Source organism: Megalops cyprinoides, chromosome 3 (assembly GCF_013368585.1).
Source record: "Megalops cyprinoides isolate fMegCyp1 chromosome 3, fMegCyp1.pri, whole genome shotgun sequence".
In the NCBI taxonomy this organism is placed as follows: Eukaryota; Metazoa; Chordata; class Actinopteri; order Elopiformes; family Megalopidae; genus Megalops; species Megalops cyprinoides.
This window is the reverse complement of record NC_050585.1, coordinates 11,310,763-11,336,351: the sequence shown is the minus strand read 5'-3', so window position 1 is coordinate 11,336,351 and position 25,589 is coordinate 11,310,763. Positions and strand designations below refer to the sequence as shown.

The window sequence follows — 25,589 nt, the reverse complement described above, 5'->3', positions numbered from 1 at the left end:
GAGCCCTGATTATGAAAAATGGCATTAGTAGGCATGCATGCTTTTTGTCTTTTATTCTTTTTTTTTTTTTTAAAAAAAAACACATTCCTTTGTATTTTTTTCCTATTCCTAATACTAATCTTTCTATATTATTTCATATACAAACAGATGGAAATGTGAAAAAAACAAGAGTGACACAATGATCATAACTTTTTTGTGGAAAAATATAAAAATATTTTCAATAAACTTTACAAGTTAATTAAAGTTCTTGTATGTTAATACCTTCATTAACCATCATTTCTATATTCACTTTGTCATAATCATCTTTGAGAATATTAATTAATCTCCATTAAAATAAAGTACACAGCCTAAAATAAATGTTCTTTTCATCTTGAGTTTGGTGTCAAGCCAGAGATGCTTACATTTTCTCCTGATACCTACATGGCTACATACGGTATACATTAACACAGCTTATATATCTTCTTGATTTTGATGAAAAGGCATTGTAATTCCAACACAGTGATATCTTAAATATCATTCACTGCCCCATTATAAATGGGCCCAGTGTGGTGTGGGAACTACATAAGTACTAAACCTGAATGGCTTCAGGAAGTATCCAGTTGAATAATACATCAAATATAAACTATGCAAGTATGCCTGTGCAAGGGTAAGCAAATTAATAATGTATTAATATTAATTACTTAACTTCCTGGGTTTATTAAAAACCCATCAGAGTTTTAACAGACATGTCCATTGAATTTTTAATCATCTTCAAGAATTTTGTTTGAATTTGCCTCCAGAATTGCCCTCCAAGAAAACCTTGCCATTATGTATATTCTTTACTTAAACTTCACTGAGTAATCATTACCCTGAATGTTTAAGTGTATAATTTCTGTTTTCCCTCACTAATGTATTCCTCAGGTACTTATGAAATACTAGTGACTGAAATGTCCACTTGTGTAAGGGTAGTGGGAACAAGTGGATTTAGGTTGAGACAGCACCTATATTGAGGCAAACTTTCTATTTTTTCATGTGATTACAGTTTTGTTGTCATTTTAGGTCAGAAATGAAATCAGGGAATATAGCCTACTTTCATCATCAGACATTTGCATGATACTTCCAGGTTGTCTGTGTAGGTCATAGTGTCTGTGAGTATGGTTATAGCTGGTGTTGCCAATTGAACATCTAGCGTTCAGATATAGAATTCTCCAACTGACCAGTCAAACACACAATCCTTCAAAACGTGGCCTGTGGAGTTAATCCCAGTCTTTACTTGACAGCTCAATATTCATATCATACCAAGTCAATAAATGTGTAGGTCAATTTGAAGTAAGAGAATCAAAGTTCTGTCTCTTTAAGTGTCTACACATTTGTAATTAACTATATAATTGGACTACAATTTCTAGATACTGTAACAACAAAGATACATCATATTTTAGATTAAGGACACTTAACTAATACAAACATTGCAAAAATAATACCTCACAAACACACCTGATAGAGAAGTACTGACAAAGAAACACTACAGTATAGCGATTACCAATAAATTGATTTGCACCACATATTCAAATTCCAAAATTTTCCAGAATCACAACTGTGTATGTAACGATTGAGATTTTCAAAGAGTTTGCAGGCACTGAATGAGGTGAGGATTTTTTTGACATTTTAACAGCTCTAGACTGTTCTTTCATAGCTGGGGATCTAGCAAAGTTAAGACAGAGACAGATTAAAAAGACTTAAAGAAGGATGGGAGATAAAATCCATGTAACCAAAACAGGGAGTACAGATAGTACAAATTATAGAAGAGAAGTAAGAGCAAGTGAAAGGATTATGAGCAGCAACCCAAAGCAAATAGAAGAAATATAACAACAAGATTTCTGATACTGTTTTGTTTATTGAGAGGTAATGTCAAAACAGCACTTCAGTTTGGAAAGAAAAAAAAAATAATTGCACCATTGGGGCTCTGATATTATGTCTCATACATAATTACACTCACAATAACCAAGAACGCCAGGAATAATTAATCCAAGGATAAATATGTCATTCGCTACATTCAAATTTCTAGTTCAAATTAGTTTGATTCTGTGACATGCACAGACTATACAGACAAAATTGCACCAAAATTTATATAATGACTTTGCATGTTGTCAAATTTATTCAACATGTACAGATATCTCTGGGCCTTCACTCCAATATTAATTGTTAGGATGTTCAGAAACAAAAGGTCATCTTTGGCTGTTTGCCTCAAAGCCATGAACACACTCATCTTATAATTTTACAAATGCATTTCCACTCCAGATGTGCAATTTCAGACATTTATATAATTACACAGACCTGGTCTACATCCATTTTTGTAATGTCACAAACATTGCCATTTAACTACCATGCTACTGAGTATATCCCAAACATGTACTAAAAAGACTGTTGCATTAGTCACATAGTGTTTCCCTGTTTTCAGACTATTATTGGTGGGAACACTCCTTGCAATCAATATATAAAAACAGCATCACTTAAGGACCTATATTGTCACATGGTGATATAATAAATACTAAATTGATAAAAAATAATAAAATTAAAATAAACCACCTGCTCCAAAACCTTAACCTTCACAAATTTATTTTAAATTCACAAAATCAGCCACGACATGCGCGTAATATTTAATTCGCTACTTAGTGAATAACTGCTGTGGGGAAGCGTACAACCCTAGCAAAGTCTGAAGGCCTTAGACTTCAACATGTTTTTTTGTAACTTCAGTGCTTTAATGAGAAGTCATTGTTCTTGAGTTTTTAATGGAAATTGAGATAACATATCCTCTAAGCCTTTATTTGACAAGGACTGACCTTCACTTCACTGAAATGTCAGCTCAAGAGTAATGTCACATGTTCAGTTTGGTCACTTTCTGCCAAGACAACTGCAGTGTTTTACAAGTCCTCCCAGCCAAACTCTTTTCCGTAAGTGTAGCAGCACTAGGGCTTATCTGCTGAGTGGTACTTTTGGTGGTTCTTCAAGCTAACCCTGTGAGTGAAGCTCTTCTCACAGTGGTCACACTGGAATGGCTTTTCCCCAGTGTGAACTCTTTTGTGGGCCTTTAGGTTGCCGAGCTGATTGAAGCTCCTCTCGCACACATCACACTGATAGGGCTTCTCACCCTTGTGGATGTTCTCATGTCTGCGGAGGTGGCTGACCACGCTAAACTTCTTTCCGCAAAAGCTGCAAATGTGGGGTTTCTCTCCTGTGTGCAGGAGCAGATGGGTCCGCAAGTTCCGCTTTTCTGTGAACTTGTTCCCGCACTGACTGCACTGGAAGGGTTTTTTCCCCGAATGAGATTGTAAGTGCTTGATCATGCTCTCCATCCAGCCAAAAGTCTTGGAGCACACTTTGCAGGAGTACGGTTTCAGACCTGTATGTGTGTGCTGGTGGCGTTTCAAGTACTGCTGCCTTCTGAATGTCTTCCCGCAATCATTACAGTGATATGGTTTTTCTCCCGTGTGAACGCGCTGGTGGTCCAGCAAGTGAGACCGCTGTTTGTAGGACTTTCCACACTGCTGACAAAGGAATGGCTTCTCTCCTTTATGATCTAGCCAATGCATCCGGAGACTGGTTAGGTTCCCAAAATTTCGACCACATTCCTTGCAAGAGTAAGGCTTCTCACCCGTGTGAATTCGCCGATGCTGCTTGAGGAGACACTTGAACTTGAAACACTTGCCACATTCGGCACACGTCTGCAGCGGCTTCTCTTTTCTGTGTCTAGTGCTTTGTCGCTTGGGACCCAGAGCTGCTATGGCTGATGAGGGCAAGGCGTCTACATCTCCACCTGACCCACTCTCTTCCAGCTGAGAGGGGCTGTGTTCCTCGTTTGTTAACCCCAGTTCCCATTCCTCTTCCTCCTCCTTTACAATGATATTCAAGTTTTCACGCTCTTTTTCTTGTATGAATTGGTCCTCAAGCTCAGAATCCTCAGACTGGTCTGCAGGTTCAGTTTCAGGTAATTTCACTCCTCCAGATAATGTCTTTTTTTCAGGAGCATCTCCATCAGTTTCAAGAGATTCCATTACTTCCATTCCTCTATTGGCAGTGGGAAATTTGGCAATTCAGAGCTGAAAAAGACCATAGATAACAGGTCTTCAAACACCAACCTAAACATATAATGATCTACATATCCAAGTCAAATAAAAGTAACACGCAGTAATCTTTTGATATATTTTTCACAAAATCAGATTTAAGTGGAACATTCGTGTTTAAAATAATAAACGCTTCTGAGGATTTCCTCGATAAACAAATGTTTTTCTACTTATGGTCGCAAAAAACAGAAGGTGAACAAGGAAAAACTATAATTTACAGAACTTACATTGTAGAAATTCTAAATTCCTGAGGGTGTACCTTTAACAGCACGCTGAGATAACGAGCAGGGGGAAAGTTTGTGACTGAACCTAATTCGGGTTGATAAACATCGACTGTTTGGAATACTTTATATTACATTACCTAACATCATAGAAATTGTAAACTGTACTGACACAAACTTTTTAAAGATTTTTTTTTACAATGATCTGTCAAGCCATTAAGCTGTCTCTAATCACGAGGGTGATTTTCCTTTTGAGCATTTATCAAGTAAAGGCGTGGATCTGTGAATGTAAAGTGCACCTCATTTGATAAGGCTAGGTCACGTTTTCAAATACCATCTAGGTAATGCTGGCTTATGAAACACTTAGATTTAGCTGCAAGGAGACACTGTATAAGTCTTTGGTAAATGTCTCCTTGGTTATAACTAAATAAAGCTTCACAGCAGCCGCGGTTGCACGCACATTACAGTTTAGGCAATGCCTACCGTATTAATGTCGCCACCCATCCAAGCTTTTTTCCCACTTTCGCTACGATACTCCGTTCACTCTGGCTATAACGATTTCACAAGCTGGTAGCGTGCCTGCGACTTATATAAAACTGTTCTTGTAATGCTTCTCCAAAAATGCATTTCCATTCTTGCGTTTTCCTTTAAGAATAACGATTAATTCTATTAGTGAAAGACAAAGACTAGTTTGTAGTATTAAACCTTCATTCATCAGAATGTATATATAAATTATATCGCCATTTTGAACACAGCCAATAACTTCCGCTAGGCACCTCCACATGAACGTCGCCAGCTATTGTCAGAAGAAATACAATGTTGACAGCTAGCTAGCTACACTAAACATTTGCAACAGCATTTTTACTTGGAATAACTTACAGTACGTATGTCTCCAATGCTTCTATTTTGCATCTTATCCATCAAAACGGCATGTTCATAAACTGTCCGTTTTTTTTTTTTCGATCCACAGCAAAGCTATTCCCAACAAGAAGACAAATTATCGGACTGTCGGTTTTCGGTCCACTGTGTCTGCCGTGCACACACGGTTTGGTTGATCTTAACCCGAATATAACCTTACCAAAGAATGCACTAGTGTATTGACACGCCCACCCTATCAAGCCCATCGCCTCTGAACTGCTCTCTCCAGGGGGTACACAAATGGTGTAGCTACATGGCCACCTTCTGCACATTAGGTTAAGCTAAAACTTAAAACTAATTTAGGTCGTTTGCATATTTCCCTTTTGTCTATTACATTTCGAATCTTCCACCTCTGCCAAAACCGTGTATTTGGTAATACTAGCAAGTTGTTGAGAAATCGTAGTTTTTTGGAACCGCCATATCTAATTCCACATACTTAAGTTGGCAACAACTGGCGATACTAGTGCATTTAAAGCAAAAGACAGTTTATGACTATTACGGTACCACATGACATCTCAAGAAATCGTACTGGAAAATAAAAGTCGTTCAACATTCAAACTGTGCAAAAATGCACTATAAGGGCATCTAACACCAACACATCTTTGTCAAAATAGTTAATAGTCAAAAATATCAATGTGAAAGATAATCCAATATATTTCCTCCATCAACTGTAATGTCTTGAAATGGCACCTTAGTAATAATCTATAACAATCTGCCCTGTGTTCTGACTCGGTCACTTTAATTTTGCATAATACTGATTACAACATATTAAAGCACAAACAACAGTTATACTGGTTAGACACATTATCACTCGCGTCACATAGTAGGCCTACTTTTTTACCCCGTGAATTTGTTCACACCTCTGCAGAGAGCAGATTTCAATGAAGTCCTTGACACAGGTGAAGCAGATATAGGAATTATTTATTGTGTAGGGCTGATGGTGGTGTTTACTGCAGAAGTTTTGACAAATCACAACACAAGTTGCTTTTTAAGATAATATTTGCCAGTAAATGGCATTTCTCAATTATAAATTTGCAGATGATTCCTCAAGTTAGTTTTGTTTGTGACATGCTCACAACAAGCACAATTAAGGTTTAATAGCAGGTGTTACATGAAGAAACAAAAATTCAGCCTTTTTGTATTGAGGAACAAACATGATATATTAGTATAATGAACACAAACTAACTGCAGCTACAAAGAGAACATGGATCCTGGCTGACTATTTCTTTCACCAAACAGACTCAATTGTCCAGGCACAAAGTGAGAGGGCAAGTCAGACAAAAATAAATAAATAAATAAAACTAGTGGAGTGATGAGATCTGTACATTGGTGTGACTTGGATGGAACTGGATATCAATCAACCGGTCAGTGGTGGGAAGTGCCTTTGTCCTGAAGTAGACCAACATCGGCTGCTGCTGATGAATTAGGCATACTGCGGTTTCTATCAGTGTGGATGGTTTGACCCATCAGACGACCAGACTGGTGAAAAGATCTGTAATACTCTACACTTGGCCTTTGATCATTCTTTGCTGTTTATGCAGATGACTTAGGGGCTGACAGTGTTGGCACTGCAAGAAGCTGCTGGAGCTGCATCTTCAGCTTTTGGTTTAATGCACATCTATGTCAAAGCAAAGCTATTCTGACAGGATTTATCCCTGTGTGAGATTGTAGGGTCCTGAGCATCCCATTCATCATTTGAATGATGAAAAATCTTGAACTGGAAATCAAGAGTTAGTAACACAATATGAGTAAGGGGGTTCATTCATTATCTGCACAAACTGCTTCTTCTATAATAATAATGCCATACAAGAGACTTCTTCCTTGGATTGTGTAGCCTAATGTTGTTTCAGAGCAGTCGGTAATAATAACGGTTGCGTAAAGTGTCGTACTTTGTAGGATATAATATTTCATTGTGTCTGTTATGCTTTATAAAAGTTGAGGTTTCTATATTCGAGTCTGCGTGCTCAGAAAATCAGTCAGCTGGCTTAATGTGTCTACTTTACGCTTTGTGACTTGCGAGTAGGCCTACAGACCGCCACCTCGCTGTTGTTGTGTGCATGTGCACCACACTATACAAGTTTGGGGTCTGGTTACTGATATTCACTCCGGAGCTGTAGGTGGCGGTATACACCTTTATGCTGTATCCGTTTTAAATCGGAGAAAAAGAGCCAGCGAGTGCTTAGAAACGCCCTTAGATACCAGGCGCTTGCCTTGCCAAGTTGGTAACGTTAGGTAGCTAGCGATTAAGTCAGTGGTTTTGACTCCAAAATCCCGTTTAGTTTCGTAGCAGCTGGCGAGCTAACTGGGTACACTTTAACTGACGTTAATCAGTTCGCATTGCCGTGTGTAACATTAACATTTTTTTAAACTGTTGGATGCGAAATAGATTCGCGTTTGCTAGCTAGATAGCTAGCTAGCTGCCTGCAATAGCAGATCCAAAGAAAATGTTTAAAGCAAAAATACTAATAGTCGGACCAAGTGAGGTAAGACGAAAACGACTATAACAAATTGTTTATGATCGTTTTGTTTCTAGACCAACGACATATAGTTTATTTTGTCCTCAACAGTGTGGGAAGACGGTATTGGCTAATTTTCTATCTGATACCGTTGAGACGATTGGAGGAGACTACAGCCCAACGCAAGGTGTTCGGTAAGTCACCTGTTTTGTGTAAATACATTTTTAGGTGTGTGGATCCATTTAGTTTTGAAGAATTAAATTACACTGGCCAAGTAGGTCTGCACAGGACAAGTTGTAAAAAGAATATTGCTTAACATGAGTATATGTTCATTTACAATAATGTTTAGTTGTATTCAACAAAAGCAAATAGTTTTATTGATTCCGACCCATGTTTTGAAATGTATGAACATTCTGTGTTGTCATCGCAATCTGTTCTTTAGGATTCTGGAGTTTGAATCGCACAGTTTGGGTGGCTCTGGGAAGAACGTGACGTGCGAAGTGGAACTGTGGGACTGTGCTGGAGATTTAAGGTGACGTTTCAGGGGTTCTCAACCTTTATGACTTCTTCAAATCACCCATAAGGAGTGAGATTTGAATGAAGGGTCTACAGGGTTCAATTCAAATGAAGTGTCACGTGGGTCCTTATTCAGTTCAAGCACATGAATACCTGATATTCCCACACATGAAACGTACGTCTGCATATTTCATATACCATTATACAGATTATTGAAACACAAATCCATACTTAGAACGTGTTGCACACTCAAAACGCCTTTAGTCTCAATGGAAAACTAGTCAGGTTTGTCCATAGCATCGCTAGGTTGCTGTGGTAAAAAGCTTTGAGCTTGTTTTGACAAGTGTTTTGAAGTGTACCACAAAGCTGAAAGTAGTCTAGACAGAATGAAGTGAAAATATTAATTTACCAGGTTTTCAACTCTGCAAAAAATTACTTTTATCTGAGAACTCACCTGCATATGCTTACATCAGCGTCTCTGTTGTATATCGTCATGTGCATATGCTGCAGACCTCCGCCATCTTTTCAGGCTTGGACAGCTATGTTGCTTCTATATATTTTTTGTGCTTGCAACAACATCATGTAACTATTTCTGAACTGGAATGGTTATTTCATAGATTGCTTGTTAATGTGAAACTATGACCATCAGCTGTTACTTACATTGTTCAGTGATAAGGCAAATAAAACACCCAGTGTGCAGATAACATTCTAAAAAGTGCAGTTTGTGATTTGTTAATCATAAATCATTTCATTGCACTTTTGTCTAATTATGCTAGGCATAGGTGTGCCTCTGCAGAACATAAGTAGCACTTAACTTGTTCAATATGAAGGACCAACTTACCAAATAGAAACAGGCTTCTGCTGCTTTAATGAAATCTGTAATAGGTTTTATAGCAAGATAATTAATTACAATTAGGCTACTTTTTGATCTTGTTTAAGGAATAGCATTACCAAATGTTGACTTTTGTAACAACCTTTAAGATCCCTACCAAATATTTTATTCCTTCATGTACATACGTATTTACCTGATTCTTTTTACTGTTCTTATTCACTTATCTTCAGCATTTTGTGACAAGAACTCAAGTGGTATGTGTTATTTGTTCTGAAGGTTTGAGTCCTGCTGGCCAGCTTTAATGAAGGATTCCAATGGAGTGGTCATTGTGTTTAACCCAGACATGCCCAGCCATCTGAAAGAACTGGAGACTTGGTATTCCTCATTTGTGTCCTCACAAAGTATGCAAGAAAGCCAGTGTCTGCTGATGGCGCATCACAAACCAGGCAGCGCAGCTGACAACGCACGCCCAGTTCTAGGTAATCATAATGCGGTTTTTATCTATGCTGGGACCTCACCATTTTGCTTTATTGGGCTGCAAAAGACATCTAAAACTTAATTACCGCTTTTAGATGGTCTATATTGATAGAGTGAAATGTGTAATGGCCACAGTACATTTCACCTAATAGTACAAACTAGTTTTGCGATTTTTCTTGGTGCAGCTTCACAGCTGAGCAAGCTGTCCATGATTCATTCTAATCTGGAGGAGGACCCAGAAGGGGTGCGGCAGGAGTTCAGCAGGTACTTGGGATCCATCGTGAAGACGCTGTCAGAAAGCCGTGAACGTGAGGAGATGTCAATCATCACTTAGGAACCGGAGGCCCATGCTCCTGCTCAGGATTAACCAGACCCACAAATCGCTGGACACAGAGATATAAGTGTCTCCATGTGGCTCCATCAACCTGGATCAATCCTATAATGGACTTGCATATAATTCAAGTTGAAGAGAAATTTTGTGTATTTTTTATGCATTTTGTAAACAATATATTTATTGTCCAAATACAGTAACAATACAAATACTAAGAATATTACAGGATTGTTTCAATACATATAGTAGCTGATGTGATTTACAATAAAATACAAAGTAATGAACCTGGTTTTCTGAAAACTTCCTAAACAACTGGCTGCACATTTTTTAGACTGCCAGAGCATTCAATGAACACCACAGCTGAACACAAACAAGTTACAAAAAAAACAAGCATATAAAAATCAGCATACATATATACATTGTAAAGTATTGGGAAGTAGAACTTCGCCAAACTCGGATGTATTGGCACACAGTCCGAAACTAAATGCTAAAGTGCATATATGCACTGCCCAAAAATGGTAAATCAGCGACACAGACATCAAGTGATCCAATCCCATGCCTTACGGCTCATCCAGACTTCTGCTTTTCTTTGCAATTTCTTTCAATATGGCCTTCAAGTGCTTTACCGTCTGCGTCATGAAGGTGAAGCTGTCTTGGACGCTGCCGATGCCACCTTGCATCCAGGTAACGCGCAGCTCCCCGATCCACTTCAACAAGCTGTCTAGCTCTTCTTGAACCGACTTCTGCTCCTCTAGTTCTGCTAACAATGCCTGCCTGGCGCACACCTCTGCTCGGTAGGACTGCTCTAACTGCGCTAGCTCGTTCTCCAGCTTCAAAACCTGCTCCACAGCTTGTGGGTACTTCTGGTGTGACTGGTCCTCTGGCAGTAAGACGTTCAAGGGAACTGATAGAACGTTATTCACCAAAAGGGTTTCCATGCGACTCGAGAGACGCTGGATGCGATCCTGCAGGAACTTGAGCAGTTTTCCGGTGCATTCACTTGCTTGCTGAGACAGCTTCGGCTGCGGGTCTGCCCCGCCGAACTTCTTCACACATACAGCCTCCAAAGTGAGTAAGATGTCATACAGGGAGTCCTGGAAGGCGCTGTACACTCTTAGCATGCACGTCTGTGGAGTAAAACCGAAGAACTGGGCCTCGTACAGCTTGAGAAACTCGGGAGACAGTGGCTCCACTGGAAGGACAAGATGGAAAAAAGACACCTAGTTTTCTAGATGACAACATAATAGCTTTGATGAAATGCGTGGAATACATCAGCAATGAAAATTCTAAATAAAACTCGCTAACTTACAACAGAAGCATTTTATTACTAATCTACAGATTTAGCAAATGTTAGGCTAGCTATATCTGAATCGAAGAGAATGCTTCCAAATTATTACACAGTCCGCGGATTCGTTCGCTGCTTTAATCAATGTATGTATTTATAGCAGCATTCGTTGTAAAACAAATATTAGCTAACTTCATATAATATTTACTACAGTACCTTCATTGGTGAACTCCGCCATTTTCCGTTTCTGTTTCTCCCGCGCATTAATTTGTATCGGAACCTTCGCCTGTGCATTATCCCTTCCTGCCCCTCCCCTGCTGAAACGCACGAGTATGACAGCCAATTGGAAAAAAGTAAGCACAGGCGAACAACCAATCCACGCGAGGGGAAATAAGACACAGCTTTCAAGGCAGCCGCGCTGTGTATTGTGTGTATCTCGAGAGGGTGCCCTGCAGATTCACTGATGATTGGTTGATTTTTTGGATACGTATTTAATAAGGTCAAGGCTTTTACAAAGTATAAAGACTGGCGTATCCCCTCACTGCCTGCCACTCACTGGATGTGCGTGAATAAACAGGTCGTATTCAACAATAATCAGTTTTGAGGCACTTTGACGGTTTTAGCGCCCAAAACATAAAGTTACGCACACATACCCTTACATTACATTATTCCCTGAATAGCCAATTAGTTGCGCCATTGGTATCTAAATGAGGCCAAGCTGAAATAAACTGTCTGGTTTACATTAGCTCACACAGCCTGGACAAGCACTATTCCGAAGCAAACATCCCCAAGATTGCCTGTTCTTTCCTGCGTGTTTTCATCTGATCATCTGAAGAGAATATGGTCAGAATGTTATAAATCCTGACCATATCCATAGACTTGCAGCCTGACCGTAATAATATAGGTATTTTACAGGTGAGTACACTCCAGATGTGATATGTTTACATTTCTTTGTAAATTGCTTGTAGCTTCACATTGAGCATAAATTAATGATCTGCACTTACAATGTAGCAATACCTCTGCATATGAATGCGCCTTTTCTACACTCTGTATTTGAAAACTCCCACATTCAAGTGCCACTGTACATACATGTACTTTTAATACGTCATACGTGCACCATTTTAGTATAATTGTTGGAATGTAGTTTTGTATATTTCTTACGTGGATGTGACACAAGCAAAAGACTCAAACTCTAAGATGGTAATACAAAAAAAGACCAAAATACACCTAAGAATTTAGGACATATTAAGGACATACCTTGGACTAGTACTAGTAATGTGGCCCAGATTGTTTAGTGTGACTTTGCTTCATGTTGATGTCAGTAATTTTAATGACAGGCATATTTTTTGCTGGTGTTTCTGCTAATTTATAGAGAATATGTACTATTTCGTATATGTAACACTGAAAACGTTTTTTGTGTTGTAGTCAGCTAACTACGAAGCAAAGGACATTCACAATACATCAGATATTCCGCCCCTCCCTTGATAGCTATTGATGCACCATGGTTTAACTTAATAGAACTGTATGCTTTGATTACTTTTTAATGAACTAAAATTAGTGTTTAACTATACACGTACTATAGACTGTAAAGGCATTCCACGCCTTTTTTTACATTATTCTTTAAACAAAGCATACGCGGACCAATTAAAAAGTGCCATAATTGAGACGGTGAAGTCTGACTTATGAGTGACACTTGTAAAGTTCAATCAGCCAATGCAATGTAAACGCTACAACGAATGAGAAACCACATAAAAAAACTCTAGCAACCCTCCCTATTTCTACGCCCTGTAATGACGTGTCAAGAAAGTGCCGGAAGCGCCCAGTCTGTCCAAGATGGCTTACCAGACGTTTCAACAGGAATATTTTCAGATTCCTGTTGTAACTAGGGCATACACCACCGCTTGTGTTCTGACTACTGCCGCTGTGGTAAGAAAAATAAGAAGTCAGATTGTGTATTAAATGAAACTCAGATCTATCTGTCCAGGTCGTTAGCTTGCTAGGTGCAATGCGTTTGATCCTGCTGCTACCACCTCGCCTAAAAGCTAGCTAGCTAACTGGCTAGCTATCTACTGCTACATTTTTTTTGGTCGTAGACATTTTAGGGTAGGTAACTAACAAGCTATTTGTCAAAAGGCACATAAGGGTAGAGGTGTGTTTTTACTAAGCCTTCGGCTATGAACGTCGATTGCCGGTGTACGCTTTACTAGCTAACGTTAGTGGGTAGGTTGTCAGCGAGCTGGTGCTCTCAACAGTGAACGAATTTAGCTGTTTGCTACTGCAGTTTTTGTGAACCTTTCAAACTGGTTTTATGCCTCCTGGTTATGTTTATATTCGTCTGCCCTCAGCAACTGGAACTCATCACACCTTTCCAGCTATACTTCAATCCCGATTTGATACTTAAAAATTATCAGGTAAGGGGTGGCAATTTTTGACCAACTTTAACAGACTTGCCTATCCTAATATTAATTTTAGGTTTTAAGGACACGAGTAAAACAAAACATTAAAACAAAATGTCACAAGCATAATGTTTTTTCTGTGTTTCCCCTAACAGGTATGGCGACTTGTTACCAATTTTCTGTTTTTTGGTCCAGTTGGTTTCAACTTCTTATTCAATATGATTTTTTTGTATCCTTTTTCGGTGGTTAGTATAATGTCAAAGAATAGGGTTTGTTTTTTTTTTTTTTTTGGGGGGGGGGGGGGGGGGGGTGCATAGGCTGACTGTAGAGAGTGAAGGGTCGTATTGTTTTTACCACCTGTAATGTTTACATTTTGTCCTGAGATCTCCTTAACTGCAGGCTCACAGATATCGGTACTGTCGGATGCTGGAGGAGGGCTCGTTTAGGGGCCGTACTGCCGACTTTGTCTTCATGTTCCTGTTTGGTGGCCTGCTCATGACTGTATCCTTTCACACTCACCCAGCTTGTAACTTCCATAGCAGCATTTCCACGTTTTTGCTGTGTGACCCCTATATGAGATCAAGAAGGCTATTTTCGGTAGATCTAAACGGGAGCCAAAATATGTACCAAGCTGAAACCTGGTAAAAACAGTCCAATTCAGTCCAGGTCATGTTGTGGCTGCTGTGAAGAAATACAGTCTGAATTAGACTTTTGGATTCTAGATTTAAGCTCTGGATTCTGTCAACAATGGGATATATTCATCAGTAAGTTACACTGCTTGGTATTTATCTTGTGTCCAAAATAAAAGTGTTTTGAGAAATTTCTTATAATTAAACGTCAGACAATAGCATGTCATCAACAATTGACAGTTGAATGTGTGTTACAAAATATGTTTTGCTTTATCAACAATTTAAGAAAAGGTCATGCAAGGGGAATTACCTTGTAAGTGGCTTTTTTGTAGCATTTATTTATTTATTCATTTTATGCTCATGCTCCTGACTGAAGACCAGAAAGTTTAACTTTTTTCTTTTAATTGAGAGAGCAAATCCAAATGAAAGACTTGCGCAAGGTTAATAATACTTTAGTGTGTTTTTGATGTTAGTGAATTTTTCCATATACTCCATATCCCATGTCTTCCCTTTACAACTGCTCAGATATTTGGCACCTTTGTGAGTCTAGTGTTCCTGGGTCAGGCCTTCACCATTATGCTGGTGTACGTGTGGAGCCGACGCAACCCGAATGTTCGCATGAACTTCTTCGGCCTGCTTAACTTCCAAGCCCCTTTCTTGCCCTGGGTGCTCATGGGATTCTCTTTGCTGCTGGGCAACTCCATCATTGTGGATCTTCTAGGTACCGTTTCCATCACACTGATCAGTAACTCTGTAAGATAATCTTATATTGAATGTTTTCCTGTGTGGACAGTGTTTATATACGAGTATCTGTTTTCTGAAAGGCTGCAAGAATAATTTCTCTCCTTATGTAGGTCTCCTGCCCCCACCACTATCTCTCACCATCTCTCATATGTTTGCTCCCTCTAAAGGTATTGCTGTAGGACATGTGTACTTCTTTTTGGAGGATGTATTCCCAAATCAGCCTGGGGGTGGCAGATGGCTGAAGACCCCGACCATTCTGTAAGCAGTTATCTGGTTGTTGCAAAATTCTGTCATGAATTCAGTGACACATTAATTGTGATAAGGACTGACCAAATTTCACAAATTTAATACCCAGTGTAGGTCAGAGTGTGAGTGTTGTCATTTCTAAAGGAATAACAACTCTAGGAAAAATGCTGTGTTTTTTTTTTAAAAATCTGAAAGTGTGTAGGGCCTGGAAATGGAAAAGGCAGTATAGCATTTTTTTTTGTCAATATTTTTCATTCTTCTCAATTGCTGTTGTCTCTGTGTTTGCCACAGAAAGATGCTGTTTGACACCCCAGAGGAAGATGCAAATTATAACCCTCTTCCAGAAGAACGCCCAGGAGGCTTTGCCTGGGGGGAGGGACAACGCCTTGGGGGCTAGGCCGCCCTCCCATCCCTGCATCAGTCTTGCAGACATTTCTTCAGAGAGCTATGAAAGACTCCTTTCTTCTTCTACCCGTTTCTCTTGCTCTGGATTCAGAGTGCGAATTACCCTCTGTGTACCAGCAGGATTTGCGGTTGTCTGTGTGTGAGGCATGTGTCTCCCTCAAACTGTCGACCATATCGTTCAGTCAGTCAGACTGTCACTAAAGATTGTGTGAAAGGGCACGACAATGTCAGAAACTCCAGACGGGACTATGGACAGCGGGTCCGTGGCTGTCTTCATCTTGTCCATTTTTAATAATGTAGATCAAATGAACATTAATGATCTGACGACAGAGAGAAGAAAAAAATTGTGGAGCGGTTCTGATCTTCACAGCCTTTTTTCAGTTTTATGTTTTTTTTTTTTTTTTAAAGAATAAATGTATGTAAAAAGTATAAATGTGGCAGAGGAACATGTGTTTTCTGTGTCTTTTTTTCCACAGCTGCAGAGCCATTTTGGCCAATATTGCAGTACAAAGCAGACTTTTATTTCCTATGTTCAAAGAATCTTGTAGATTGGATAGTAATTCCAGTTCTAATGTGGAGGTCAGTGGTCTAGAGCTATAAACTCAAGGTTTAAGACCTGGGAAAGTTTGTCAGTTGGCCCTGTAAGAGTACCCTGTTATTTGGTCTGTTGCCCTCTTGTGGTAAAACAAAGAACTACTAAGAACAGTGAACAAATGAACTTACCTACAATAGTGTGTTTCATTTTGCAACAAAGGTTTTAGTGCAATACTGTATATAAATGTATTTTTGTCTGTGTTTCCACCAGTAACACCACTCCATTCATTTACATTACATTCTGCTGTAATCTGCTCCTGAAATATACATAGTGTTAGTAGTTCTTTCATTTGTGGTTCATTTAAAGGTTTTCCCCATAAGAGATGAGTTGTACAGGGTCAGGGTCATATGCATGTGCCTTTTACTTAACTGTGCTGTATTCAGACTGAACTGGTGGGTATGACTCAAAAGCAGGAATCTGGTTTTAAAAATCTATCATTAAATGTTTACACAAATTCAGCGGACCCTAGTATTCAAAGTTGTGCGCATTCACCATAAGCGCTTTCCCTCTCCTCTTTCAGTTTCAGCTGCAAATTGATTTATCCATTTTGTTTTATCAGCATGCTACATGTCAGCAAGCTGAAACAGGAATATGGTTCTAAGTTCAAAGAAATGTTGCCTCTCAAAAGTGAAAGTAGCAGAGACCATTTGATCGGTTAAACATCACAGCAAGGCGCTGACATTCCTTTTATTACAATAGAAATATGAACCTAGTAACTGTATAAAAAGAAATGTTCAAATGAGCTGTCTGTATTTATAATCACTGCTCCACAGTCTTATACATTAAATAATTTCTTTGCATTATCAGACAGCAATTTGACTATGATTGTCAATGATTAATTTTACTTCTGTACAAAATATATACATCACAATTCACACAAAAATAAACTACTGATTTCCAGTGCGGAAAAAAAAAATAAAATTTAGTCACATCAATCTTGATATTGCAACTTCTTTATCTCTTTCTACGAACACTTTGCAAGTTCAGACACAGGCAGTGCTTGTGAAATAACTGCCAATTGCAAAATCTGGTCTTTCGTAGAATATCATCTGACGTACCATATGACTCACAAAGACTGGCAGAGTCCAAGCTGTTAAATCATAAATAATATCTAAACATGTGCAACAAGAATTGATTAATTAAGAAAAGCAAAATAATTTTAAAGGCCACCCAAGGCTGTCCTGAGCTGTGTTACAGTTGTAATGTAACATGTTTTTGTGTGTTTTTTTTTCAATCTTGAAATTCATTTTGTTGTAATAAGTAAATGTTTAAGAAAGTGCCAAAGGGACCTGTTTGGTTGGATATATCAAGCAGATATATCAGGAACTGACCTTAGAAATATGTCCAAACATTTTTCTGGACTTTTTTCAGCATAGAACTGCTCTATTAAGTGCCTATAAAGAGGTGGAAATCATGATACATCTAATACACAGTTGGATTCTGCAAGAGCTCAAGCTAATATAATAAATCATTTGCAAATAGTGTGTTAATGTGCAAGAAGGACTGTTGTCACCTTACGAGTATGTCTAACAAAATGCTTTCCCTGAGTTGTTTTTTTTTGTGCAGAGCAACCTTTGGTGCCTATTAAGAAGTGAGTTTTAGTAAGTAAGAAATAATGAGTATTACTGCTGAATGTTCAGATATATTCAGTGAGAAAAGCTGATTAAATATGATGCCAGCTTTTAACACTGAGCAGTGAAATACAGGTTAAAGCAGCCATTCAGACTGCAGTGTCCATTGCAAGACCTCTGACGGGTGCATCTGGTCGGGAGCGACCTCATGCCACATCGTCATAGTCCTCGCTCTCGTAGCCCGGTGGCACAACGTCGTCGTACGCCTCGGTGGAGATGCTGTCGCGGTCAGGGCACGGCTTCTGCACGGGCGTCGGTGTGCTCTTGTATGGCGGCGGCGATGCTGCCTTCTCATCCACTTTCACGTAGTCTGGAAGAGTCGCAATATCGTCGTAGCTCGTAGTCGCTGCATCACACAGATTCATCTTGTCAAGGCATAGCCCAGCTGACATTACAGGACAGGGCTGTCCCAAAAATCATCAGTCAGCCCATTGTTTGATAATGGGCGTTTCTGCCGCCACCTATCAGACTAGCCTGAAGCTTTCAGATTTTCTTTGTTTTGTGATTTAGTGATACACTGAGTACTGAGTGCTTTGGTTATCAGCTTCATCTGATACTCACAGGGACACGATGAGAGGTTCATGTTCCTTGGAGGTAAGGGAGGCAGATCTTCTTCCAGGTGTTTCGGATGGTACAGGCTGCTCCTGAATGGGAGAGAGGTCAGAGGTACTTCCCTTGAACCTCCCTTGAAACAGCTTTGTATACAAATTTTCTTTTTTGCACATAATGTAGTTTTCACCTATAATGTCCACTATTATCCAGACTGCAATGGGCTAAATAAAAACAGAAAGTGAAACAAAGGAGTGACTTCTATCACAGTTTAAAAATTGTGGTATTGTGGTAAGCAACAGATCTGGTTGTCAAAAGTATGGTGGAAGGAAAAAGCAGAAGGAGTGAAGTGAAGTGGGGGCATATAAAAACTTACTGTGTATAAAATTCGTTGTTTGCATTTTGCTGTGAATTTGTTTTGTACTGTTTTGCTGTAAAAACAAAAAGAGGGACATGAAAAATAATGTTATAAACAAATGAAGATGTCCAAAATGCAAGATATGCACCTATATGTATCTTGGTGGAGTTGCGTGACAGTGTAATAAAAAAAAAACAAAGCCTCCATGAAAGAGCTAAGATGTAAGGCCATTTAAGTCATGAGATGCCAGAGACGTTTTTCATTTTCTTTCCATTTTTACTCAATAGGTCATAAATAAGAGCCCAATTCAAACTTGTTGGAGCAGTCCAACAAGTACATTAGTCGGTGTGTACCTCCATGGGTCCCACAATAAAAGCATCAGCATTCGCATTATGGTCATGATCCACTACATACAGTATTAAGCAGCAGGACAGTAAAGCGTGTTCCAATCCACAAGTGATTACTTGTTTGCTGACCCACTGAAGGCAAATGTGTAGAAAATGTACCTCTTTTGCTGATACACTTGTTGATGAAGAAGAAAATGATGCCTAATACTGTGGTGATGAAGACCATTCCCAGCACCACAAAGAGCCAGAAGTACTGACGTAAAGGTGCCATCTGTGTGCTGTAAAAAAAACAGAACAAAACAAACAAAAAAACAGACAGAAATGACCAAACAATGTAGTCAGAGTAAATCACAGAGGAAGGCCTTGACCAAATGTGTCCGTAATGTATTTTATTCCCTGCAGGAATGAAAGCCCAAATTGCCAAAAATCCCTTCTAAATGCAGCACAGTAGGGATACTGGAAATGTGTTTCAGGCAATCTTATAGACATTTTCCTGTGTGGAGGGGATACCTAAAAAGGATATCCAAACAGGAAAATGTGTGCCTTCTTTTAATACCTCAAAATAATGTTAATTCCCTTATCCAGGTTATCATTCAATCAAAAGACCCTGACCCTAACCCTAACCATTGGCAATTTTAGACTCTTTTTAGGGGTGCTCAGTCACACCTAAAATTCATCTCAGCACCCCTAAATAATAATAATAATAATAATTATTATTATTATTATTATTATTATTTTCTGAAATCATTTTTAGCCCTCTAATGTTAGATTGTGCAAACTTGTCTGTTAGAGATGGGACGAACAATTACAGGTTCAAATGGCTTCATTTAAACAGGTTTAATGTCTAGTATTCTTTATAAAGTCATGATGTTACACACTCCGGTATAGTAGGTGGTGGCATGCACCTTTAACGTTGGTAGTCCACCATGCCAATGAAAGGGGAACGAGAAGAAAGAGTGGGTTAGTGAATTTCATGGCGCAGATTAAAAACACAAGTAAACTGAAACATTAGCAAATAAAATTGCTGAATGTTCTGAGAAAGTTGGATCAAACTGGTCGTTATTACTGTGACATACCACGGCTTGGTTAAATACTCATTTCTGATTGGCTGGAAGGGTGTGAATTATTTCCCAGTAAATGCACGTTAATAATGCATGGCTATGAAGTAGTTCCAGTGAAAGTGGCCTTATCACCGTTCAAAATTAATAGGCCTATACAAGCTCATTCGACTTTACTGAAGATTCCATTTACAACCGTTTCAACCAATTGTTTCAGTAGCCGAAGCCTAGATGTGTAATGTGTAGATGTTTTTTTTTTAAGAAAACAGGCAGGTTCAGGTGAGAGAGTAAGGTCAAAATGACATTACCTTACCATTGCCCACAGCAACCCAATATTCAGTTAGAATAATGTTCTAAATTGATATGGATCAATTTATACCTTTTACTAGATTATAAATTCTCTGTTTGGTTGTTACGTTTACCTTTTGGTTGACAGCACAAAGACGGAGAGAGGAGGATAGAGAGAGAGAGAAGGAGAGAGAGCAGGATGGGGTCGGCAGAAGGAGAGAGAGCAAGAAAATATTTTGTGGTGTAAAACTCATGTTACTTACTAGTAATTCATTAAAAGTATTATTGTTGTAAATTAAAATATCATATATAGAAAAATATTAATGTATTAATTGTTATCCAATGAAATTAGTGATTTAGCAGGGCGGGTTGAACACTTTTGCAAGGCACTATATGCATGTCACATTCTCATTAGGGGCTGAGCCCCCCTAAAGGTCTGATCCTAGAATCACCACTGACCCTAACCCTGACCTTGCAATATAAAGGTTATGTAAAATGAATCAAAATGTTCTTAAATGAGATAAAAACCACAAAATTTATTTCACGGGAAGGATATTTGATGGCACAGCATTGCAATGGCCTTGTGCTAGCGCAGTTACATGTGGTTGCTATGTCAACACTACGTAAATCCTGTACACATTGTTACGCTGTCTTTACTGTATGGAAAACCAACAACATTTCCATGGGTACTTCCACATGCGGCTACACAGGCACAAGGCCACTGAAATGTAAAGTGTGCCCACGTATTCATGTCCTGTCATTTATCATCACACATAAAAATAGGTGAAATTTCTGTGTCAATTTCAGTGAAGCTCAGACCATGCATGTTGTAATGGGCCAAGTCCTGGTGTTTTACACTCTGGTAACACTTTGTACAGTTTCACTTCTACAGTGACCCAAAGGGAAGAGAGAGTCAGCTTGTTGCCTCAGACTCACAGTAATTCTCACAGTAACTACGTGAGGTTTACATTATCTTATCAAACTGATTTTCACATTTGTACACTGATGCACATTTCTCATGAAAGGCGATAACAGTGTGGCATAGAATGCTGGGTAAAATGATGCAACCAGATCAGATCAAGAGTGCTTCACTCTTGAGCAAGGTAACTGCCTCAGTTATATCCAGTTGAATTAAGTGACATTGGAGTTGGCAGCTAAACAAATTCATGCTGGAAATAATAAAGGGAACTAATGGAAAAAGGAACACAAAGCCTAAGCCTGGACTGCAGCAGTAAGCATTAGCTACAGAACAATGATTCTGTAAAAGACTGGTGTGTGGATAATACTGGGATTTGTCATGTGTGGTGGTGTTCTACCAAATAGGACTGAAACTAATCAGGTTTTGCAGTTACTGTCTTTCTTTTGCTTCTTTTTTGCTGGTTTTTTATTGTTTCATATATGCAGACTATTTTTTACCTATGTACAGAAATAATGGTAGGAATTTGGCAAGAATGATGCATGTACTTTCCCAAATCTTTTTTGCCATCTTGTTCTACCTCAAAACAGTACTTTCTGTATGAAAAAAGATTGTTTTAAGTGGTTCTGTCTGATTAAAGAATGGATTTATTGATAAGATACTGCTAATGGTCCAATGTACAAAATTAATTATTAAAATACAGTCATAAAGATGTAACAAAAATGTCCACACAATCAATTTAAATGATTTTTCAGATGTTTTTTAGAAATGACTAAATAAAAATAAGTTCTCTAGTGGAACAAATGAAATGATCACACCCCTATTTTTTTTAAATTACAAACATGGAATCAATGTGTATGCCAGAACACCATGCAGCCAATGCTTACAATAATCTCCAAAAACAGACCTTGCTTTCACATGAGCACACAGGCTGTTTATCAGCTAACACATACAACATCCTCTCCAGCTGCATGGTTCCTTCAAGAAGGCACCATATGTTACTGTGACTTCCTGCTGTATGCATCTCTGGGTTACACAGGGGTGACGGCCCATTACACAATATATATGAAATCATAAGATGCAAGAAGTGTGTAAATGGAAGAGACAAGGACACTATGAGGACACTTCATCACAGCCACCCCTGTGTCAGTGTTAGCGTCATTGGTATATTAACCATGTGTGGGACAGTGTCATACACTATTGTGAGAGACAAAAATGTACCTGAAACATATTCTGTTATGCATTGTTTCTCTTTTTGCACATCAAATATTAACTTCATTTATCTCTTTATATGTCAGCTGGGCATCATTTTCTTTTAAACTCATATGTTTGCAGATTCTGAGGGACCTTGAAATTAAAATAAATGTTATGGTCCTCAAAACGAATAATTAACGAATAATTAACCCAATGAGGATTTGCCCGTGATGTCAAACATTTTATAGTTGTGTACAAAAATAAAATAAAGCAAAATCAAACCCAAGTAGAATGTACTGTAAAATTGTTTCCTTGTTGAGGAAAAAAAAGAAAATGTACCCTTTTAACTGTTTGAAAAGTAGTCTTGTTTTATTAATAGTTTGAGGATATATTTAATAGAATCCATCCTTAGCCATATTTACTTAGTTCAGTAGTAAGCCTTCATTCCTTCAAGTTAGTAATGTGATAATACAGAATTTCTTATTATTTAATTGTTTTGTGCATAGTTATTGATAAACATGTAATTGAATTATATCAGTTATTCTCAATTTAAAGTTTTGCTTTCCATAAGTTAGGTTTACATACACCAGATTTTAGAGACGACTACAAACCCAGTTACATGCAATATACAATCACTGTGCTTTCATAAAGATTATTGTTTTGTTATTGCATTCAAAATACAAAACTGTTTGTCTTTCACTGTTATTAAAATAGTAATGCATACCTTCCTCTCAGATGAACGCCACCATTGGAGAAGAGCCCATAAATTGAAGTCCTCAGTCTGTTGGAGAGACCTCTGGAACCAAAGCCTAAGAGAAGGACACCGAACTGTTACACGGACACAGTGAAGAGTGGTGCTACTGGAATGCAGTTTCTGAACTCATGATGCGCCAGACCTCGCACCCGAGAGCCTCAGCCGACTCATTTCCTCCTTGTCCTATTTCAGGAACTCCAGCTAGCCACCCCCACCTCCCCTGACAGATACGGGTGGCTGTCACTATTGCTTCTGCTATCAGCAGTTCTGTGAAATCTCCATTCTGACTACTGGCTGTTGTCTTGTTTGCACGCAAGTGTGATGTGTGGGCATACACTATTTGGCCAAAAGTATGTGGACACATGACCATCGTACCTATATGAGCTTATTGGACATCCCATTCCAAAACCATGGGCATTAATATGGAGTTCCTCCCCCCCTATAACAGCCTCCACTCTTCTAAGAAGGCTTTCCACAAGATTTTAGAGTGTGTCTGTGGAAATTTGTGCCCATTCAGCCAAAATAGCATTTGTGAGGCCAGGCACCGATGTTGGACGAGAAGGCCTGGCTCACAATCGGCGTTCTAATTCATCCCAAAGGTGTTCAATGGGGTTGAGGACAGGGCTCTGTGCAGGCCACTGGAGTTCCTCCACACCAAACTCGTCAAACCATGTCTTTATGGACATTGCTTTGTGCACAGGGGCATAGTCATGCTGGAACAGGAAAGGGCCTTCCCCAGACTGTTGCCACAAAGTTGGGAGCATACAAGTGTCTAAAATGTATGCTGTAGCATTAATGTTACCCTTCACTGGAACTAAGGGGCCTAGCCCAAACCCTGAAAAACAGCCCCAGACTATTATCCCTCCTCTACCAAACTTTACAGCAGGCACTGTGCATTCTGGTAGGTAGCGCTCTCCTGGCATCCGCCAATCCCAGATTAGTCCATCAGACTGCCAGATAGTGGAGCGTGATTCATCACTTCAGAGAACACGTTTCCACTGCTCCAGACTCCAGTGGCGGTGTGCTTTGCACCACTCCAGCCGTTGCTTGGCATTGCGCATAGTGATGTTGGGCTTGTGTGCAGCTACTCGGCCATGGAAACCCATTTCATGAAGCTCCCGACACACAGTTCTTGTGCTGATGTTGTAGCCAGAGACAGTTTGGAACTCAGGGGCGACAGTGGCTCAGGAGGTGGAGGTAGAGCAGTGGACTGGGGATTGGAAGGTCTCTAGGTCAAATCTGGCTCCTCCTGGCGGAATGTCAAAGTGTCTTTGACCAAGACACTGATCCCCAAACTGCTCCCAGTGGCCAGTTGGTACCTTGTATGACAGCCTCTGTCACTGGTAGGTAGATGTGAGGCATAAACTTGTAAAGCGCTTTAAGTACTCAAATGAGTAGAAAAGTTCTATATAAATGAAATCCATTTAACTCTATAGTGAGTGATTCAACAGAGGATAGGTGGTTTTTGGTAGGTGCTAAGTGTGCATCTACTGCTGTGTGGCTGAACTGTTGTTGAATTTAGACGCTTCCACTTGACAATAATAACACTAATAGTAATTAGTGACCACAATTATTGACCAGGGCAGAACTGACTTTCATGAACTGACTTGTGGCAAAGATGGCATCCTATGACAGTGCCACGTTTAAAGTCACTGAGCTCTCCAGTATGACCAATTCTACTTCCAAGATTGCATGGAGATATGGAGATTGCATGGCTATGTGCTTGATTTTATGTCCTGTTAACAATTTGGGTGGCTGAAACACCTGACCTCAATAATTAGGAGGGGTGTCCACATACTTTTGGCCATATAGTGTATGTACCTGTGTGTCTGTGTGTGTGAGAGAGTGAAATAAATAATACTTCAGTATTACAGCCAAAGCAGGGTCAGTGCTGTGGGGGTGTGGACCTCGGTGCACCCCCAGTTGTCTCCTTCTATCCGGATGTCTACGTAGTATTTATAACCATTTTTTTAAGACATTACTATTTGTTATTACTGTTTTTTTAAGATATGACATTTTTGCAAGAGCACCCCTCTGTATTTTGTCTGGGTGCCAAGCCTGAGCCAGAGTACCTTCTTTCTGTACCAGTGTGCTTTCAGTTTGGGTTAAGGGTTTACACTGGTCAGACTGATACTTATTATATTTGAAGAGGCTCAGAACTTTTTATTGAAGCAGGAAAGATGGGTAACTACTTTGAATGATATATTTCAGCAGTAGGAATTCCAATTTATGAAGCGGTTATTTTAGACCACCAATATAAGATAATGACCGCGCAACATTTCCATGGATCACTGATCCACTCCATCTGTCAGGGGTATTTTTTATTTTTAGAATTTAGAAAGG

At 39.2% G+C, this 25,589-nt stretch overlaps 4 protein-coding genes across 4 annotated transcripts; 2 read left to right on the top strand and 2 right to left on the bottom strand.

Moving 5' to 3' along the window:
* Nucleotides 1-2,901: 2,901 nt before the first annotated feature.
* LOC118775718 (gastrula zinc finger protein XlCGF52.1-like) lies at nt 2,902-5,353 on the bottom strand. Its single transcript, XM_036525764.1, has 2 exons — nt 5,201-5,353; nt 2,902-4,076 (listed from the first exon to the last, which is right to left on the bottom strand). The coding sequence occupies exon 2, from the start codon at nt 4,038-4,040 to the stop codon at nt 2,946-2,948; it is 1,095 nt and encodes a 364-aa protein (XP_036381657.1). The 5' UTR covers nt 4,041-4,076; nt 5,201-5,353; the 3' UTR covers nt 2,902-2,945.
* A 2,155-nt stretch (nt 5,354-7,508) lies between these two features.
* ift22 (intraflagellar transport 22 homolog (Chlamydomonas)) lies at nt 7,509-9,892 on the top strand. The gene is made up of 5 exons (XM_036525735.1): nt 7,509-7,722; nt 7,807-7,889; nt 8,138-8,227; nt 9,320-9,522; nt 9,706-9,892. The coding sequence occupies exons 1-5, from the start codon at nt 7,684-7,686 to the stop codon at nt 9,852-9,854; spliced, it is 564 nt and encodes a 187-aa protein (XP_036381628.1). The 5' UTR covers nt 7,509-7,683; the 3' UTR covers nt 9,855-9,892.
* A 519-nt stretch (nt 9,893-10,411) lies between these two features.
* Nucleotides 10,412-11,384, bottom strand: mis12 (MIS12 kinetochore complex component). The gene is made up of 2 exons (XM_036523276.1): nt 11,353-11,384; nt 10,412-11,043 (listed from the first exon to the last, which is right to left on the bottom strand). Exons 1-2 carry the CDS (start codon nt 11,372-11,374, stop codon nt 10,412-10,414), a joined length of 654 nt encoding a protein of 217 aa, XP_036379169.1. The 5' UTR covers nt 11,375-11,384.
* Nucleotides 11,385-12,952: 1,568 nt separating this feature from the next.
* On the top strand, nt 12,953-16,213 carry derl2 (derlin 2). Its single transcript, XM_036524818.1, has 7 exons — nt 12,953-13,062; nt 13,482-13,547; nt 13,688-13,761; nt 13,940-14,033; nt 14,687-14,882; nt 15,073-15,163; nt 15,443-16,213. The coding sequence occupies exons 1-7, from the start codon at nt 12,970-12,972 to the stop codon at nt 15,546-15,548; spliced, it is 720 nt and encodes a 239-aa protein (XP_036380711.1). The 5' UTR covers nt 12,953-12,969; the 3' UTR covers nt 15,549-16,213.
* The last annotated feature ends 9,376 nt before the right edge of the window (nt 16,214-25,589 follow it).